This window comes from Vanessa atalanta, chromosome 22 (assembly GCF_905147765.1).
Source record: "Vanessa atalanta chromosome 22, ilVanAtal1.2, whole genome shotgun sequence".
Taxonomy (NCBI): Eukaryota; Metazoa; Arthropoda; class Insecta; order Lepidoptera; family Nymphalidae; genus Vanessa; species Vanessa atalanta.
The window spans coordinates 686,058-706,732 of record NC_061892.1 but is presented as its reverse complement, the minus strand read 5'-3'; the positions used below and the strand labels follow the sequence as shown (position 1 = coordinate 706,732).

Below are 20,675 nucleotides of genomic sequence, written 5' to 3'. Positions count from 1 at the left end.
ACTAAATACACATTTAGATCAACAAATATTGTGTGAATATTATTTTTTGTGTTATATTTCGAAATGCAGATAACGTTTCAATCTTTATTTATCACCTCCTGGCATGAAGTCTAAAAACATCTAGCCTTATGTAATTTCAGTAGTTTAAAGATGACAACATAAAATCACGTTTTATAATAATTCTCCAACAAATATATTTTTCAATAACTTCCAATCATGCCATTATTTCTTGAAAGATAATTTTTTTTAAAAAAAAGGAGTATGTATATGTATTTGTACCAGTCTTAAATAGTGTGCCAAATAAAATAGTATTAATCAAAGTTTAACAAATTGTTAAGCAAATAATTATAACAATAATTTTATAAATACATAATAATGTAAAATAGTTTCGATTATAATCATATATAATAATGTGATATAATTAATTATGACATCCTTTGACGTAACACCGTATTGGAGGCTAGGGTTACTCTCTAACACTTAGCTTATCTTAAGTCACTAAACCTAGCATATTCCAAAGAATGAGTAATGACCCAAAATTGGGTCGCGTACAAAAATTAGGCGGAACCTTTAGTTGTCTCATTGCCTAATTGAAGCCAATCCGGCTTCAAATAGGCAATGAGAAAACACATATTATTACCACAAATAAAGAGAAAAATAATTGATGTATGAAACTCATTGCTATAAAATTTAACTAAAATTAAACTTTATGCTGGTTATGACAAAAAATAGGAGACAGTTATTCTCCTCATACTTATTCCCATGTACTGTACTGCCCCTTTTCCTCATGAATAGCAAGAGGCCAAGTTCTCTGTTAGGTGGGCCAGTCGACTACTTTGGGTACCACTGCACTAAACCTACAATTTTATACTTCTAATAGGTGACCTAATAAATGCCATGCTCAGGACAGATTTTGCGAGATGTTTCTCCGCTGACCGATATTGCCGAAGACTAGATTTTTTCTGTACCCCGGGAATAACGTGGCTCGCGTAGTAGGGCAACTGTTGAGGTTTCGCGAGAACACACGCAACCGACCCTGAAATACCCCCGAAGAAACTTACCATCAAATCTCACTACTGCGGGTTTTTTGACCGATATGAATAAAAACACCTTGATTTAACCTCTAAAGTGATAAATAATACACATATTTACTTATGAAGTAATTTTAATAGATTAGAATTTTTTGAAGGATTTCTTGGATCCCTTGCCCTTGGAAACCTTCAGCACGTTGAACCTCACAGTCTTGGAAAGTGGCCTGCATTCGCCGATCGTGACAATGTCTCCGAGTTCCACATCCCTGGAAATTAATGGGTATTCTATTGTACATGTTACGAGGTTTATGGTTAATTCAATAATTGTACAAAATAAATCAGATGTTGGGTTAGAACACGTTCATCGTCAATTGGTATTAAGAAGACCGTCGTGTGGGTATCATCATTTAATAGTGGCATTTAATATGACATAGTATTCAACTATCAGTAAATGATGCGCAAAATGGTAAAAAATAATAATCAAATAATTTTAAACGCATAAGTTATGCGAAAACTACGAATTACATACACTCATCTGAAAAAATTACAAATTGCAGATTATAATCTTTTCAGTATATTTAAACACATTCTAACTAATTAGTAAGTCTTTTCTTATTTTATCATAAGTAAACTACCTATATCTATACCAATATATAAAGCAGAGTATGTTTGTTTGACCATGCAAATCTGACGATCTACGAATCTGAATTGAACAAACATTTACAGTAAAGATTAACACCAGAAAAACTGCTATGCGGCAACTGCTGCTGGCTTCATATATATTAAAAAATAGAGAAAAGCTTATTTAATTTTATAATTATGCATTTACAATCAATTTTAATTCATGTCACATCAGTAAAATTTTATAGTACACAAAAAAAAGTAGTATCTTTTTAGTTAACACTTTTTTAGACAAATTTCTTATCTAACTTGTATATTAATTTTAGGCATTAACTAATATTTGCTTTGTGATTTGCATATTATGATCATAAATAGCCTACAAAAAGACTAACATCTAGTGTAAGTAACAAAAATTATTATTTGTAAATAGTAGAACTTGATATATACTTAAAATATGTCCTGTAACTTTACCATATCACACACCATTCATATGAAGAACTATTTACTGATCTAAATAAAACAAATAGTAAATACCTGAAGCAAGGTGACAAATGAACAGACATATTTCTGTGTCGCTTCTCGAATCTGTTGTATTTGGGTAGGTAGTGCAAGTAGTCACGCCTGATGACGATTGTGCGTTGCATCTTCATCTTCTGGACGACACCGGTTAGGATACGTCCACGGATGGACACATTGCCGGTGAATGGGCACTTCTTGTCAATATAGGTGCCTTCTATCGCCTGTAAGTTTTATATGCAGAGGTTAAAGCTTACTTTCATAAAAGTAAATAACGTTTTTTTTATGTTTGAAATGGATTAAAAATAACAATTGCTTTAAATTATTGTAATAATGGTTTTATCATAATTAAAAAAACTATTTTACAGACAAATATCATTACAATCATAGACAGCAGTTGTTACTTTTATAATAAATCAGAATATGGGTTGAAACACTTATCTTCATCATTTTGTAAATAAGAAGACCGTCGTGTGATTATCATCATTTTGAACAACTTAAACATAGCTTAGAATTATGTGAAATTATTGGTAAAACTATTCATACTAATGCAGGTTTGAGGTGGATTTATGGAGCAACTATAGTTTTATAGTCAGAATATTATATTTAAAGATATAATTATGAAACCCAATTAATTTAAAAAATCAAGAATTCGATATACTTAGCACACCTGCAAGAGTATGTATATAGCTTCAACCAAAATATATATCAAGCTTATATTATACAGCTTTCCTTTCCTCCCAATGTTATGTACCATAGCTTTAACTAGCAGAATGCAGCAGATAGAATATTTCTTTAACATAGCATTTTATAATTATAGTAAATTTGGCTTATATGTATGTAACATGCATTTGGAATCATGCAACTTACCTTTAATTTTAGTGATTATAGACCACAAAATAACTTGAAACCAACTAATATAGCATATGACTATGTGTTATAAACTTTTTAATTGCTTATTATAAATATAAGCCTAAGTGTAAAAAAAATAGCTGTTATTTAAAAATTACTAATTATATAATAGGTACCAAGATTTCGAAGCACTATGAGATATATTTTGTGATCTATTAAAGTCTTACATTACTGTTAGCTTAATTATCAACATGGACTAGCACCTTTACAGATAGAACGGTAAACAAAATTTGCCAATTTATACAAATACTATATAGATCCACTTATTGAATTTTATAATAATTTATTGTAATGTTGACTGTTCTAGTCTGTAACAAAACCACTGTTAGCGACGTAGAAGCCACCGCCTGCCACCGATACCAAAATGGTAAACTCAGACCTCTCGTGGTGTCTTGAAACCTAGACCGACATTCTTATGATGTCTCATATCCTTCCTCTTCATACCCCCCTTCCGGTTGAGGAAGACTGTCGCCTGTTTCTGAAACGCTTTCTCTGTCTACGGAAAGAAAAACACACATTAATAACCACTCCATGCGTTACCTCTCTCGGTGTTTTGAAGCCGAGTCCCACATCTTTGTGGTATCTCAGTGGCTTCCGGCTCCTTTTCACACCAATGCCTTTCTTACGGTTCAAGAAGACCGTCGGTTGCTTTTGGAATGAACGTTCGGTCTGGAATTGGCAATGTTTATTAGGTATCTAATAACTGGTTGCTCTTAGACAAAAAATTACCAACGAGGTGAGAACTAAAAATAGTTTAGTTGAAAAATATTAAAATTTGTGAAGATAAGCTAAATTGAAAAGTAAACACAATTAGTCATTAATTTAAAACAAAATAATTTGCCTGAAAAAAACATTTTGCAGTACCAGTACTTACAAAGCACGCATTCCTGAAAAATTAACAGTCAAACCTTTGGTCAAAACTAACCTATTCATGTTGTATTTTTTAACACTATTTTTGAATAAAGTTAACATGTCTTATTATTAGTAAATCGAACTGCATTTATTAATTAAAATAGAATTCAATCCACATCAGAAATAGATACAATATTTGAGAGAAATAATACAATAGCCGAATCCCACGTGGATATGTTTAAACACATTTTTACAAACATCAATAACACTTTCACAAAAACATATTACGAGATTAATAGGATATACTTGTTGCTTCTAAAAAATGATGTTAAATAAAAGAAAACTATCCAAAAACTTATTTTTCTTGAATAAAATCTGCACATACCTGATCCGCCATTTTGCTTGACAATGAAAAGAAATATCACAGATTACAAAAATCCCATCTAGGATTCGGTCACAGATAATAAAGAAAAAAATCGTATAATTGCGAAAGAGTTTCATATTTCGATCGAATTACTTTTAGACATAATAAATGTTGTCGATAAAAAGTTTCTATTTCATAAGTTGTTAGTGTATACATTCCCATTAAATTTAATAATAATATCTACAATTATTTTGAAATGAAAAACGGGAAAGAATGTACGGTACCTTTAGTTTAATTTTATTGCAAAAGATATGATATTTCATTCATTTTTTTTTCGGGGTAAATATGCCCGCATATATATATATATATATAGTTTATACTGCTATTGTGACCGGTAATTTTAAAGACATTTATGTATGATATTTATTTGTACTATGAACATTAGGTAAAATACTAATGTGCCCCTTACAAAGTTGTGTGGACAACTAGTAAATAATACATTAATCGGTCGTTGGCCTAGCTTGATGAGATGACACGATAGTATTCGCAAGCGATCCCATCATAGCCTACAATGGCGAAGAGCATATCTCTGAATTTAAGTATGTAGTCAAGTCTGATATAAAACCCGAACAAACTTCTCACACATAGTAGAACTTCACTATCATAAAAAAGAAAATTTAACGTTAAAATTAAATTTAATAAACGTTTTAAGATATATTTATTGATATATTCTACATTTATACTTTTTTAAAAATTTGAATATATTTACGAATTTAAAAATCAATATTATAATGAATAGTAGACTTTATAAACTTAAACTATTGCGTACCATAGAATAGTGAAAAAAAAAACAAATCAAATTGTCAAATCGGGAATTGTTATGAAAATATTTAACGTTCCATTTTTTCGATTTTGTATATTAATTCCGTCTCTGAAGCGTTAAATTCATAGTTTATTTGTTATTTAATATTTTTTATAATATTTTCATCTAATTTTACTGTTTAACTCGAATGTATTTGTGAGAGCGATGTGTTCAGTTTTACCATTTGTTTTTCGTTAGCCAGTAGTATTATTGGTTGTTTTGGTATGGAAGAAGTAAGGCAGCTAGTACAGGAGGAAGGTAGGGAAGCCAGGAACCTAGTGGCATTCCATGTCGCCGTGGATACGCCAGGTAAATCAATACATTTTTATTATAATTAATATTAAGGTAGATATATCTCATGTCGATAATGATAACAACCGTGGGCGGAAGTAGTCACAATAAAAACCGACTGTAAATATTATCTAGGCATTGATTCAGTTACTACTTTGGATTATTATTGTACAATATTAGTATTTTTTTATGAAATTAGCTTAAATATTTCTAATTTATTGTTCTACTTATCATAGGGTAGGCTTACTTTTATTATATTTATTAATTTAAACCATTGAACTTAATTTCTAGTTTATATTGAACTCAAATTGAGTATAATCCAATAGGAATAATGAATTGAGAACAATGTCTTATTTTTTATTTTGTGTGTATGATGTGTTGAGCCAATTTATATTTTTCGAATTTTAAAATAGTAAATATGAAAACTATTGTTACACCTAATTTATTCATTAGTCAATTATAAATGAAATATCCATAATTTGCTACACTGTTATTTGTATGTTAGTTAATATATTTAATTTATTTGTTATTTTTTTAAAGAAAATTATTTAAATGATTTTGATAAGACATCAGACTGTCTAGATTTATTTTCTGTGCAAGTAAAAGACCACTGGTAGGCCTTTTTGGGCTCGAATAATTTAGTTATTTTGACTTGGCCTTCTAAGAGGATTCTATTGCAGATCTATTAACAATTTACCGTAATGAAAAGTACTTTAAAAGATTCAGTGTATTCTGATAGTTGTGAATTCTTGAAAAAGGAATTGTGCAGGTCCATCTGGGTATAGTTGTTCAAACATAAATCAAATGTTCGAATGGTGAATGAGCCAATGTAATTATACAGATTGAGTTAAGGAAGAGTACAGGTATCCACATGGGTTATATTTTACATATTGTTAGTGTTTATGATTGAATGTGAACATTTATGATCTGAGTACTTTTTTAAAAGAAGGTCTATTAATCATTACAACTTAGTCATTCCAGAGCAAAGATCATTTACCATATTTGTGTGTTCTTATTTACCACAAAGTTAATAATAATAATGGTTATTAACGATAATATAGTTTATTAAGAATTTCCATGATTTTTGCTGAACTGATCTCATTTTATATAAAATTCATAAGTAAAGAAATTTCACTGTTCAATGAACACAATCATAAATTTCGAATGGCCAGTTGTGCAATAAAAGAAATAATTATCTAAATAATAAATATTAGTGCTTATTTATCACAAAGAATATGTTAACAGGTATGTAATGGGGTTTTTTAATTTTTATCTCAAAACATATCCGGAACTAGCTACTATGATGTGTAACGTAATTTATTTGTTTAGTATTTCTATGCTAATTGCTTCTCTGAAAAGTAAAATTAAACTAATATTAAAATAACTATAAGCCAGACCAAACTGAGAACTATATGTTTTTACTAGTCACTTCCTAAACGTTATAGGGAAACCTGACAACTTGTTGGCAACAATTTCATAATGATAGCTTGAGTAAATAACATTTGAAAGCATAAATAAACTCACCAACAAAAATTTATAATATTATTTGATTGTTTGAATTCATCACAGCTTTTTTTTTTTCTTTATATGGAAAGAAATGATGTCTCTGTTAACTCATATATTCACTCTATTATTGTAAGAGTAAACTTACTTAATTAAATTTCCACCTGCTAAACTGTTGTTGTCTAAAGACAACTCCAAATTAATAGATTTACTAAATTAATTAAATGCTACATAAGGCAAACATTTCTGGCTGATTGATTTGTATTGCGAGAAAATGTGAGTGCAAGCCTATTATTATGAGCTTAGTATTATGATGATATTTTTTTTATTTATAATTATTAATTACTCCATGTTAGAGTCCAATGGCAAAGCAAGTTGGGGGCATGTAAACCTGGTACCAACATATTTTAAGCTCTAGTAAAATACATAATGGCATTTTATTTGATTAAAATAATAAATTAATTAACTAGTAAATTAATAGTCTTAATAACAAAACGAAAAGAACCGAACCGAATCAGTTATTTCTTATCATATTTTTTATGAGCAACAAAATTTGATATATGTACATAGTATTTGTATCAGGTCCATTTTAGACCTTGCCTAAATGGGTAAATGGCAGCAAAATATAAAACCACATACTATAACTGGTGGTTATTATTACCGCTCGGTGTTTATAGTTAAGCCGAAATGGCCCAGTGGTTAGAACGCGTGCTTCTTAACCGATGATTTTGGTTTTGCACCACTGAATTTTTCATGTGCTTAATTTGTGTTTATAATTCATCTCGTGCTGGGCGGTGAAGGAAAACATCGTGAGGAAACCTGCATGTGTCTAATTTCAATTAAATTTTGTCACATGTGTATTCCACCAAGCCGCATTGGAGCAGCGCGGTGGAATATGCTCGGACCTTCTCCTCAAAGGGAGACGAGGCCTTAGCCCAGCAGTGGGAAATTTACAGGTTGTTAATGTTAAAAAGAAAAATGTAAATGTTTATAGATGGCCGAGACAAATTCTACGTTTACTCTTTAAATATATAGTTTGTTTCATTACTTATAGTCCCTTGTGGTCCCCTAGAGAATAGGAATCGTGGCACCATGCCCTTATGAAAAGACGCCACAAGACGGTACTGATTGTATCGAAATAGAAAAAATATATTGGTCACGTCTGTTCCAATTTTAAATAATCTCTACCTATTAAAGAATAGCGGAAACGTTTTGAAGGTAATTGGACGCATTTCATATTTGGGGATGAACATTATTGATATTATCAGCTTATTGTTATTATTATCGAAGGACTTATTCTCCGTCTTAGGTTAATATAATCTATTCACTCACGGAATGTACGGGGTGGTTCAGTGGTCAGTAACCGATGATTGCGGATACAAACCCAGTGCTTGGCGGTGAGGAAAGCATCGTGGGGGAACCTGCATGTGTCTTATTTCAATGAAATTCTGCCACATATGTGTCTACAAACACGCATTAGAGCAGCGAGGTGGAATAAGCGCCAAATCTTCTTCTCAAAGGGAGAGGATGCTTTAGCCCAGCAGTGGGACACTTACAGGCTGTTACTTTACTCATAAAAGCGCGCCCCTCCACCTTAAATTATTATCGGCGTGCATTTTATTATGAGTCAGTGACGCTCGTGCTTGTAAGATGTCTTACTGTGCGTGAGAAGACCACGAGTATAGACAGCAAAAAAATACAAAACTACATTACATTCGTTAAATTTATTTTTCTTTTAATTAATAAATGTGAGGCCGTTGAATGAAAAGATCTATAACCAATTGTACGAAATATATTGAATTTCCTCTTATGTACCTTAAGCGGTTCGACTTTGAAGTCCTTCTTTCAATATCAACATACATAATGGCTATTAAATCAATACATTGTTTGAATATTTGATGCTCAGAACCGCCACGTGTACCGACAGCTGCAGCAGGTCATATCGATTGTCTGCCGTCTAGGTTTCTATTTTTAATCTTAACAATATAAGTTAACGTCCTACTTTGTAATTTCAAGATATTTGAATTTTGTTTCAATATGAAAGAAAACGATCTCTTTACAAAACGATTTGTAGGTAGTCTTGTTAGTTTCAATGGTATTTAAGAAAATTTTGTTAGATTATTAAAGAGATCTCCATTTTTTAAGCAAATAATAAAAAAAAAAAACATTCAAAATTAATTGGAAGATATTTTTGGAATTTAATTTTAGTATGGATACTATTTATGTCAACTTGAGCACGTGGAACACCCGTCTAGGTAGGTATCACCTACTCATCAGATATACCGTCAATCAGAAATATTTAGTATCGTTGTTACAGTTTGAAGGGTGAGTGAGCTAGTGTAAATACGGGCACAAGGGTCATAATATCACTATCCCAAGGTCGCTGGTGTATTGATGTAAGGAATAGTTAATATTTCTTACAGCACCAATTTGTATGGACGGTGTTGACCATTCATAATCAGCCCGATCTATTCTAGCCTGTCCATATTATAAAAGTGGAAATAAAACGTCGTGATCTGTATGTGCCACTTCTGTAATCACCAAATGGCGTTGGAGCAGCTTGTTGCCTTAAAAGAAGAGGAAACCTTCACCCAGATGTGGGAAATTTATTGACTTACTCTAATGAGTATTTTAAGATACATTAACTAAATAAGGTATTTCAAAAATGTAATTTACACGGCAAATGATTTCAATTTTAAATCTTCTATTCGGAAACCAAGTTTAATAGAGTTACCCATATTTATTTAGAGTTAATCAAAATACTATTCTGTCTGCGGAGGCAGAGATGTGAATCGATTTTTTTAATTTCCCAGTAGACTAGTTTAGCTGCGTTCGTGTTAGTGGATGCTGTACTATAATCCATATTCGTTTAATGTTTAGTAATTGGAGGGTTGTATTCCTACTTTAGGAATTACTATTTTATTTATTTGTGTGAGGTATATTAAAGTATCCTATGTAGTTCCTTGGGTTTCTATATTGATTCATACCAATATTTATCAAATTTCGGCCAACATTTTGCGTTTTTTTTTTTTTTTATACTTTGGTTTTGTTTTAGTTTTTTTTTTATTTTTTATGTTATTTTTTTGTACCTACTTATCTTATAGTTTTATTATATTTTGTTTCTTGTCTTCAATGTTTGTCAAATATTTATGTCCCAAATAAAGATTTACTTACTTACATCACCTCAATTGATGCCTAACACGAAGCTTAGAATTGAGCACTATACACAGCATCTAAAATTGCAACTGCACCGAACCGGAGAGGAGGGCTTGGTCAAGTAAAAGTAACACGCAGTCAGCACGCAGTTACTTTCGTATTTATAATATTTGCGTAAATATCGTTAATGTATGACTTGTATCTTTCCTAGAAACATAATTAAATTCTTTTATATATTATATTTAATTGCAAGAACATGAAATTCACACTAGTCATGCCAATAGTCTATATTTAAAGCGGGTGTTACTACGTCGCGCATCTACTTATACATATAATAATACTTTATACCAAAACCTAACCCTCTGCATCTTTTAATATTAAATGTATGTATTAAAAGAAAAAGTGTCCCTATTTATCAGTAGTTCTAATTTTATATATTTTATTTAATGTAATATAAGTCTATTTTAAACTATTTGCTATATTAGTCTAGCGTACAACTATCCACAATAAATAGGCTATCGAGCGTAAAAACTATTTTTTCCAAATCGTTCTGGAATCTTCTGTGATTAGCGCATTCAATGCTACAAATTCTTCATCGTCATCAACTATTTATAGATTAAAACAAGTAAGTAATAATAACGCAGAAATATGTCATTTATTCCACATTTTTAGGTCTTTATTCAAAGTGCAACTTCGTCGTATGTAGATGTCCTTGTATTTTGCTTTCCTATTTAGATTTCAATCGATTTTCCTTGCCCTTGATATATGTATCCGATGTTTCAATTAATCATTTCGTGTTTGTAAAGGCTAACATATCGAGAACCACACAAATCGTCTTTAAATTTCGTTCTATGATGTATGAACTGTGTAGTTCAAGTATAAATATTTTACCACCCCCAAAAGTGGTATGGGAGAAATGGACTGTATTAGCAGCGGTAGGAAATAGAGCCAGACGTGCATTTCGTTAAGAATTATTTCCCTACATTCGAGTTTTAAATCTCGCGTGGAATAGACGATATTTCGTACTTTAAAGTTTATGTGTGGATACACATTTATGGATTAAGGAAGACGGTGACTATGGACGATTAGCGTTCTATGAAATAGACTTGCTGTGTGTGGTGTTTATAACGATGATCCGTAAGCACTTATTTTACAAGCATTGTGTGACACTAATCTTGCAACTGAAATTATAAACCGCTCCGCCCTAACGATGATGCTGGTTTTATCTAGTATAATATTTTCGTTTTTTTTTTGAATACTTGGTTTACAGCTTAGACTCCATTTTTTTTAAGATTTTTTCCTAGAAGTGCTTTTTATAATTTTTATTTGTATATTTTTTTGTGATGATATGTCGATGATGTTATTTTTGTAATTATATGTGCAAATATCTTTTAAAGCTCGGGTATCCCGTAAGCCTCCTCGTGCCCTTCCTCCTGTTCGGCGAACGCTACCGAGGGCGTCTCGTCTCCGTTCTGCATCAGCTGGTCGTGATAAGCGATCTGAATTAAGGGCTCGTTATTGGGCTTTACTTTTTGGCGACTTGCAAAGAGCTGTAAGTATTTTAAAAAACTAGTGTATTAAAACCTATTTAATTGAATTTATATATTTAGGTATTATTTTGAGTTACTCAAAATTTTATTCTGAAATTTTTGTTGAGCTGGGTTTTTAAAATTCACAATATACTTCGTAATATATAAAAATCGTTTTTCCAGGTCGGTGAAATTTACAATACTGTTGAATCTCACGAGAACTTAAGCGAGTGCCAAGAAGTTATATTAGTGCTCGAGAATTATACCCGTGATTTCAAAGCTTTAGGAGAATGGTTTAGACTGAAATGGGAATACGATAATACACCCCCACCACATAGACCACAGAGTTTAGCATGGGAGATAAGAAAGACAGATTTCGTAAGACCAGAGTCAAGACGCACTCACTCTGTAAAGAGCTCACCATCTGTGTCTGGGAAAAATAGCCCTTGTTTATCTGGGCATAATACTCCCAGTGGAAAAAATAGTCCCAATTTAACCGGTAAAGCTAGCCCAGGTAGCGGTAAAATCAGTCCAAGGATAACCGCACAGCCTAGCTCTAGTCCCAAAGCAAATATTGAATTTTTTAGTAACAAAATAGCTACTTCTAAAATTACAGCAAAACCAGAAGCTAAAATTGCTAAAGAGTCATCTAGGTTATCTGACATCAAAGAAAAAGAGGTAAAAGATACATGTGAAGAGAAATTATCTAAAATAAACGCGCAAAAAAATAAGGATGACATTCCGGACAAACAAGAGTCGAAGCTCACAACTGTTGAGATAGGAACAGTAAAAGAGTACCAAAACGTTTGCGCAAAACAAGTTATAATAAAATCGCCTAAACATGCTAAATCAAAAGTAGCAATTTCTGATAAAATTTCTGAAGACATTTCTTGCCAGGCTAAAGTGACTGTAGCACAGCTGAATGCAATGGAAAGTGATTTTTTAGAAAAGCAAATATCTGCTAATCAAGCGAAAAATGAAAATATGATTAACCAAGATATCGAGAAAGGAAACGATAAAACAGATACTATTCCAGATATAATAATCAAAGAAAATATTGATGACAAAGAAATGTTTTCCACAGAATCTCCAACTAAATCTGAAGATAACTTTGCTGATATTTCAAATGAAAGCTCTCCCAAATTAGAAGTTGACAAAAATAGCATCGATAACATTGAAATTCGAGCTGATGATACTCCGGTTATATATAACAAATCTATTGAAACAATCGATCCCATAAATAATGAAAAAGCAAACACAAAATACATTCAAGGTAATGGCAAGGAGAGTGTTTTTGAAAATGTAAATTCTCTCAGTATTGATCAAAACGAAGAAATCGGCAATCTCAGTCGAGTAAAGGACTCATTTCCTACAATAAACAGTGAACTTAAAGTTTTAAATGATGAAATTTTGCAAGTTATTCAAAATACAACAGAATTCGATAAACAACAAAACAAACAGGATATAAAAGTTGAAGTACAAATGAAGTCGATAGAATACATTGAAAATGACATATTTAATGGATTGACGGCAGAAATACCAATTAAAGACGATGAAAAAGATAATAAAACTTCTAGTATAATAGAGTCTCCGAAAGATATGTTAACTGACGAAGTAGATGAGAACAAAAAAGATCATGATTTAAAAAAGAATGATGTTGCTAAATCCAGCATTGACAACAAACAACCTGTTAAACCAGCTTATTCTCAAGCAGCAGCTAAGCCAAAATCATTGAATGCAGCTAAAATAGAAGTAAAAACTCCAACAAGATTAGCAAGGAGTTCAACGGTTGTAGAAATGCGACCTTCAACTGTACCTAAGACTCAACGATCATTCCAAAAGAAACATCAAACCAATAAATGTAGTTATCCGTTTAACTTAACAACTGGTCGCACTAGTCTTTTTGACACGAATCCAACTGGTTCAACTAATAAAGGTACATTATATAAAAGACCGATAGACCGAAACAGAAATATGCAGTTAGCGTCTGGTGATGCAAAACCATTAACAGGTAAAGAAGTCCTTAAAAAACGCCCTCCAAGACCTAGTACTTTTAAGACTGCCGAGCGAATTGATAAAAAAGAAAATAGCAATGTAACATTAGAAAAAGATAAAGATTGTAAAGATTATGGTACTTGTGATACTGCAATTGCGCAGATGGATATGTCACGAATAGAATCAAGCGAGAGTTTGAAAACTCTTGTTCCAGAAGATCATCAGGTCTTGCAAGATGTTGCAAATTCAATAGAAGTACTTAACGTCGATAGTAATAAAAACGATAACGAAGGCTGGCTTACTGTGAAGTCGAGGCGATTGAGTCGAGAATCAAAGAAACATTCAAAATCGCACTGGGCCAATAGATTCCATCAGCCATCTGCTACAACTAGTCTGCCTACTCTGAATATGCTGGAATCTCCTAAAGAAGAAATTAAAGAATTCATAGATACGAAAGTGTCGAATGTCGACCGTGCAAAATCAGAACAACCCCAATTAGCTGAAAAATTGGACGAGAAAATTGACAAAGATATGGATATTGAAAAGGTTATAAACGTGCCTTCTAAGCCAAATTATGAACATAAAACGAGAGATCCTTCAATGATTAGACAAAAATCAGATGTAACTGGCTTAAGAACGAAATCGTCTCGAAGCAAGGTACTTACTAAGAGAGCTGAGAGAATAAAAGATTCGAAACAAGACGATGATGCGGAATTGACGAAAAATCGATTGCATTCTTCTTTGGAGAGTCTTACTACTGCTTTAGCAAGGTCTCAAGAAAGTACTGAAGAAGTATTTGATTTTGATAAGTGGAAAGCGGAATTCAAATCCACTTTTAAGTATTTGGAAGATGATGATCAAATCCCTGATCAAAATGAGATACTAAAGGCAGCAGATCCCTCAGAGGTGTCTGAAATAGCGGAAATGACGTCACAGATAGAAGAAAATGAAAGGAAAATAAGCTGGGCTTTAGATTTTCAATCGGAAGTTGATCAAAGGAAGCTCTGTGAAGAAGAAGATTTACTAAATAGACAAATATTGGAACTACAACAAGTTTCAGATATTGATATTGACACTGAAACGGACGATACCGAGGTAATATTATTTTTTTAAATTAAATATGTATCTTGATTATCGTGTAAATCATTAAAAAATAAACAATTTTTTAATATTTTACTTAACATGGGATCAATAAAATGAAATTATTAAAATCAACAATTATCGGTACAGATATTGAGCTACACACAACAATTGACGAATCACCTAATTATTTAATGTTATTTCACTTTTGGTTTCACGTTTGAATTTTCTTTGAATGTAATGAGAATCATTTGTAAACTGTACATTACATATACATTCGGCTTATGAAAGACAAAGATATCGATTGACACAGAGAATAAGTAAAAATTTCATTTGTTTTCTTTCCTCAGATAATCTAATCCGGATTATTACGACTTCATTTTTTAAAAAGGAAAATTATGAAATTCGGTTCACGATTGTCAAAGACATCGAGAACCGTACAAAAAAATATTGATATACTCAAATTTTTTAGTTGCCCAATAATTTTATATTAAAATTATTATAAAAAGTATATCTTTTAATTATGTTATTATCAGTAACATAAATTTTACATGATGAAATTTATTATAAGTTTAAATCGATTCCATTTAATTAGAGTAGCTATCTTTTAGGAACTCTATATTAACTTTTTTTTATTATTAATTAAATCAACACTAAATGAAGCTATACAAGTTTTTCAATTTTACAGACGGATGCAGAAATTCTTTCCGAAGATCCGCCACCTCAAGCTGGTCCGACAGAAACTCTCGGTTCGCTGGCTGCGAGCTTGGAAGACCAATACGAGACGGCCCTCGCAGGGATGTCGTGGGCGGAACGCGTCGATACTTTGGTCGTTTTGGAAGCCCTGGTTGCTAGGGACCCAGGTAAAATGTTGAAGCAATGTTTAATTTAGTGTATTTATAGTTGATATAGATAAAAATATATTTGTTCAGATAAATAGAATTTGTCACAGTTGGACTGAACGCCTTAAAAGTTGTCACATAGATGTTTTCTTATTCATTAGGATTTGGTTTTTGTACTATTCATCCGTTGCAACTCGCCGCTAGATGGCGCTATAACGTATCAAAATCTACACCGTAAATACGACTGCTAGGACTTTTGGTAGGACTTTTGGTATATAAATATAAGCAGCAAAATATTTACCAGGTTTAGCGTTGACATGTCGATAGATTGGTTTAACTTTTATGGATAGACGATTCATTAGAATTACTATTAGCGTTTCATGTAAAACTCCACACCGTAATTTAATAATAAAGATGTACTTATATATATCCTGATTATTATTTACTTAGATGAAATTAATAAATTAAATATTTTTCAGGACGAGCGCAACAATTGCATGCTAAATTGTCACAAGGTATCAAACGTAGAGGCAGCCTTCAAGACGCTTTACGCAGGTATTAAATACTAGTACTTTGACATAACTGGTGTGGTGTATAGAGGGGGAGGGGGGTTGTTGTTTGGTGGTGTCTCGGGTGGAGTGTGCTCATAGTCTCATTCGCAGTATGCTAGTATGTCACCTAACCCATAGCTCGCTTCATATCACTTATTATTCATGCCTTATTTACATTCTAGGGTACTAAAATTTACAACAATGAAAACTGCAACAAAAATTGTTCAGAAGCTTAGCGACTTCAAAATGTAAATAAACGTTTTCGATATATGTAATGTTTTTGCTCTTGTGTAATGTTAGTCGAAAAACTTTTATTATAATTTTCAGACTCCAAGCGAAGCAAGCGAGAGCTGAACGTCAGAGACTAGAATTTCAGACGGAACGGGCCAAGAAGATCCACCAGCTCCTGGCGCGGGTCGAGGAAGTAAAGGTGAATGTTTCTCTTGTTTGTTTAAATTTTGATGGATTCTGATATTATTATTTTATTAATTTTTATTATTATTTTAGGTAGCGAAAAATCAATTGATTGAAGAGAAAAGAATCAGGATGGAGAGGAGACTTCAGAAGGCGACTGAAAATCGTGATCAACATTTGAAGGTAAGGATACAATACAAAAATTTGATGATAACCTACGATACAGGGTGTTTTGAACTTTTAGTCCTCGATTTCATAAATAAAAATGCTCGTTTTTTTTAATGTCATGTCATGTTATACGAGTAAGCAGACTACCAAATGCGTCACATGGTGGCAAGTGATCACCACTGCCCATAGACATTGACGCCAAAAGAAATACATATTACCCAACTCGATAACTGAGTTGTTATATACATTGGTACTGCAAGTGTAAGTTTTTTACATCACCGATGCACCAACAACCTTGGAGAACTAAGATATCATGTCTTGTGTCTGTGGTTACTCTGGCTTCCTCACCCTCCAAACCAGGATTCAACAATACTTAATATTCCTGTTTGGCGGTAGAATTTATGACCAGTGGTTGGTACCAACCCAGAGGAGCTTGCACAAAACCTTGATACCAAGTAATGGGCTGCTTTATTACATCAGTTATTCGGTGATTAGTCATCAGGTGATTGATCTGGATCGTTTTGTAGGTAACCTGCCATTGGCAATGTAAATAAACATTTTAAAAAAATAAACAACGTTTTATGTATATGTATAAATTTATACTTTGATGGTTATAGTATCGGTAAAACGTCTTTTTTTTCAGGACATTGTTCGCAAAGCGCATGATGAAGAAGAAAAGTTACGGGAAATAGCTTTCATTAAGCAGTTGGAAGCAGAGAACAGACGACACGAGTTCTTGGAGCAGTGCCGGTCACACACCACTCGACTGAGGCAGATGAGGCGCGATAGACTTCATAAACTGGTGAGTGCGGACAGGTAATATTTGGATATCTCAGTGGCCAGCCTCGCCTCGAGTTAGTTGAAATAGACGTGAGAACGGAATGGGAGTGTTCGGTGTGGCACCAGGAGCAGAAGGCGGCGCGCGAGGCGGCCGTGGGCGCGCGGCGGCAGGCGCTGGAGGCCGCGCGCCGCCTGCACGTGGCCAGCATGCTGGAGCGCCGCAAGGAGCGCGACGCGCGCGTCGAGGAGCTGCGCGAGCTGCGCCGCCAGGAGCGCGGGGACGCCGCGCGCGAGAAGGTAGCTTTGCACGATTTCACCTTTTACGTTGAAAATACTTACGATCGCAATCAGAAGTGTGTAAAAACCCTCGAATAAAACTTTAATCTAGTCTTTGCGTACACTTTACAAAACTGATCAGAATATTAGCAAATATAAAATATTTTTAATATTCAAAATAATTTGAAATAATTTTGATTTAATTAATTTAAAAAACAAAAAATAAAAATTATATTCGCCCAACGTGGGGCTCGAACCCACGACCCTGAGATTAAGAGTCTCATGCTCTACCGACTGAGCTAGCCGGGCTGTGAATTTTAATGCGAAATTGCTCTAAAGATGACAAATACACTCGTCGTTTCGAGTTTTGTATAATGCTTGCCAAGTAAATGTTTATATATAGCGAATAGTATTTTTGTAAAGTCAACCAAAACATTTTTAAGATAATTTTCTACAAATTATAGACAACCAAGAAAAAAATCCAATCAAATCAATTATTTTATACTATGCTCATATTATAATATATAAAAAATTGAGCGCAAAATAAAAATAATTCAATGTAACGGACATTACAATATGAAGGACTCACAATTGGGAATAAAACGATGCCGATGATCGAGAGATTTTCTCAACTGGCTGTCATTTTAAACTTATCTTTATGTTTATAGGCGGAAGGTGTAAAGTCTCGTCTGTCAGCGCTAGCCGCGGCTGCAGAGTTAGAAGCAGACGCCCTGAGGTCCCGCATACGAGACAAACAAGACGCGAGTCAACAAAGACTCGAGTCTCACCTGCAAGCGATTCGAGAAAAAGCCACGGGACCACGACAAGCTGTAAGATATAGAATATTTCTTAAAATATTTTTAACTCTAACGTGTAAGATTTTCAAGTTAATTTCTGCTTGTAAAGAAAAATACTTAATAACAATTTTTTTTTATTATTTCTTGTTCCGTCATAACAGTGAATTAAAATGCTGATGAGTAAGAAATAAATATCTTAGTATTTACTAACTTACAATGCTGCATTCAGTAAGTACCATAAAAAAAACATTTATTTATTTATCAGACAACATCAGAGAGTCAAGACCAAATTCCTAAAGAAGTAGAAGAAGAAACTGGCAGACAGGATCAAGAAAGGAAAGAGAGAGAGAAACAGAAGGCGATTAAGAAGAAAGCCAGGAAACTGAAGCAGAAACTACTCGCTGCGTAAGAATCGATATTATATTTTGACGACTGAAAAACATTAATTATGTCAATAATTTGTTAGTCAGTCTATTCAGATAATAATATTAATTTGGTAGAAATATATAGAGCTGGACTAAATGATTAATAAAAATCTTATCGTTTAATATCCCACAGAGGGCATTCGAACCCAATATTCGATGACAACATAACAACACTCGACACGTTCTTAAATCCAGTTACGAGCAAAGTGTATCGCGTCATAAGCTCCATACGGAACATCATTGCCCCATTGTTACGCGATACCAAAACCTATATGAACGGCGTTGAAAACGAAGAAGAGAAATCCGGGAAGAAGAAGAAAGGTAAAGCAGTTAATGGTGACGTTGAAGCGGAACAGAAGAAAGATAAAGGTAAAAATAAGAAAGGTAACAGCGACGTCAATTCTAACAACGAAGCAAATGTCAACAGAGAAGTTAAAGATGCAATTGAAACTAAACCCGAAGAACCACATACAAGCCATCAGCCGCCCGACAAGAGTCCGGAAGAACCTGAGAAAGAGACGAAGAAGAAGAATAAGAAAAAGAAGAACTCGGAAGATAAGCCGACGTTGAATAAAGCTAGTTCAGTTTGTAGTTCGATGAGCGACATGAGTCGCGGCAGCGGTAGAAACGACAGGAATACTAAGGTTGATTTAGACTTGCCGTACCTGGAGAAGCAGATGAACGAACTGTATAGAATAATGGAGAAGTTTGAGAAGGTAATCAAGAGCTATATGCTTTTTTTAAAATATATGCACTCTTTATACCCTTCCTTATCAGATAGGGTGGCAAGTCCGATACAATTTCACGTTCTTTTCAAGGCATGGAATTTCCAAGGTGCCACTGAGATAAAATTAGCAGATTAGGCAAATTAACTTTTTTTCAAACTGGTCTTTGAATCTAGGATCCCAGGATCTTTAATAATCTATTAGACCAGCGTGGGGACATTTTTAATTTAATGAATATTTTACATTTTTTTTTGTTGCTGGTCACTGAATCTCAATTTGTAAAATGATTTAATAACTGAAAATGTGTCTTTGAACAGCAAAACATAACAGAGAAGATGGCCATACAAAGGTTTCAAGCCGTCAAGGTGATCGCGCAGATGCTCGCAGTGGCTGCTGAGAAGGAGGATCTCAACCCGCCGATATCTGCTAAGTGAGACTGCTTTTTATTTATTGATTTTCTCTTGGAGAGTTAGGATTTGTGTGATATCAGTTCTAATATGTGGATCAATTTTTTTTTTTATAATTATTATTACTCGATAATATCCTCGATCCAGGAAGAATGACTTTACATTATTGATTTATGATTTCGACGAACTTAAAAGGGACAAACTTCACTCGAATTTACCAATACATATGTATATACGACGACGACCTTCGTGGTCGAGTAGTGTGTACACCGGTTTTCATGGGTATGGCGTACCCATCCGAGGTCCCGGGTTCGATTCCCGGCCTAGTCGATCACGCCCCGCGTTTGCGACGTTGCCGCAGGTGCGTGTGCACGGGCGCGCTGCTGGTGTCGCGCGCGCTGGCGGCGTGCACGGCCAGCGCGGCGCAGCTGCTCGCCACCAACACGTGCGTGCACCTCGCCACGCTGCTGGCGCGCCAGATGGTACGTGCCGCGCCCCCCCACTCCGAGGGTCTCGCCAGGTCGCCGAGGCGACGTCTGATGGATTCTTTCCGTACTCTATGAACCGATTCTGAGCTT

At 33.7% G+C, this 20,675-nt stretch overlaps 2 protein-coding genes and 1 non-coding gene across 5 annotated transcripts in view; 1 reads left to right on the top strand and 2 right to left on the bottom strand.

The window, feature by feature from the left end:
- Nucleotides 1-1,147: 1,147 nt before the first annotated feature.
- LOC125072764 (40S ribosomal protein S11) lies at nucleotides 1,148-4,401 on the bottom strand. Of its 2 annotated transcripts, none has more exons than XM_047683449.1 (4): nucleotides 4,318-4,401; nucleotides 3,460-3,576; nucleotides 2,187-2,392; nucleotides 1,148-1,297 (listed from the first exon to the last, which is right to left on the bottom strand). In XM_047683449.1, the coding sequence occupies exons 1-4, from the start codon at nucleotides 4,327-4,329 to the stop codon at nucleotides 1,174-1,176; spliced, it is 459 nt and encodes a 152-aa protein (XP_047539405.1). In that variant the 5' UTR covers nucleotides 4,330-4,401; the 3' UTR covers nucleotides 1,148-1,173. The 2 variants fall into 2 exon arrangements, with proteins under 2 accessions (XP_047539405.1, XP_047539404.1); XM_047683448.1 differs by lacking the exon at nucleotides 3,460-3,576 and adding an exon at nucleotides 3,621-3,749 and having other exon boundaries at nucleotides 4,318-4,364.
- Nucleotides 4,402-5,186: 785 nt separating this feature from the next.
- The window catches only part of LOC125072634 (S phase cyclin A-associated protein in the endoplasmic reticulum), a 62,961-nt gene continuing 47,472 nt past the window's right edge, over nucleotides 5,187-20,675 (top strand). The window contains exons 1-14 of one of the 2 annotated variants that reach the window (XM_047683276.1): nucleotides 5,187-5,467; nucleotides 11,506-11,660; nucleotides 11,821-14,727; nucleotides 15,401-15,575; nucleotides 16,034-16,109; nucleotides 16,433-16,535; nucleotides 16,613-16,702; nucleotides 17,331-17,489; nucleotides 17,594-17,764; nucleotides 18,412-18,573; nucleotides 18,806-18,945; nucleotides 19,099-19,681; nucleotides 20,008-20,120; nucleotides 20,459-20,579. In XM_047683276.1, the coding sequence (XP_047539232.1) occupies nucleotides 5,383-5,467; nucleotides 11,506-11,660; nucleotides 11,821-14,727; nucleotides 15,401-15,575; nucleotides 16,034-16,109; nucleotides 16,433-16,535; nucleotides 16,613-16,702; nucleotides 17,331-17,489; nucleotides 17,594-17,764; nucleotides 18,412-18,573; nucleotides 18,806-18,945; nucleotides 19,099-19,681; nucleotides 20,008-20,120; nucleotides 20,459-20,579 (5,040 nt within the window). In that variant the 5' untranslated portion in view covers nucleotides 5,187-5,382. The remainder of the gene's footprint in view (nucleotides 5,468-11,505; nucleotides 11,661-11,820; nucleotides 14,728-15,400; nucleotides 15,576-16,033; nucleotides 16,110-16,432; nucleotides 16,536-16,612; nucleotides 16,703-17,330; nucleotides 17,490-17,593; nucleotides 17,765-18,411; nucleotides 18,574-18,805; nucleotides 18,946-19,098; nucleotides 19,682-20,007; nucleotides 20,121-20,458; nucleotides 20,580-20,675) is intronic. The other variant, XM_047683277.1, reaches the window with a different exon arrangement.
- On the bottom strand, nucleotides 17,980-18,052 carry Trnak-cuu. Its single transcript has one exon. It is a non-coding gene; the product is annotated as a tRNA-Lys (tRNA).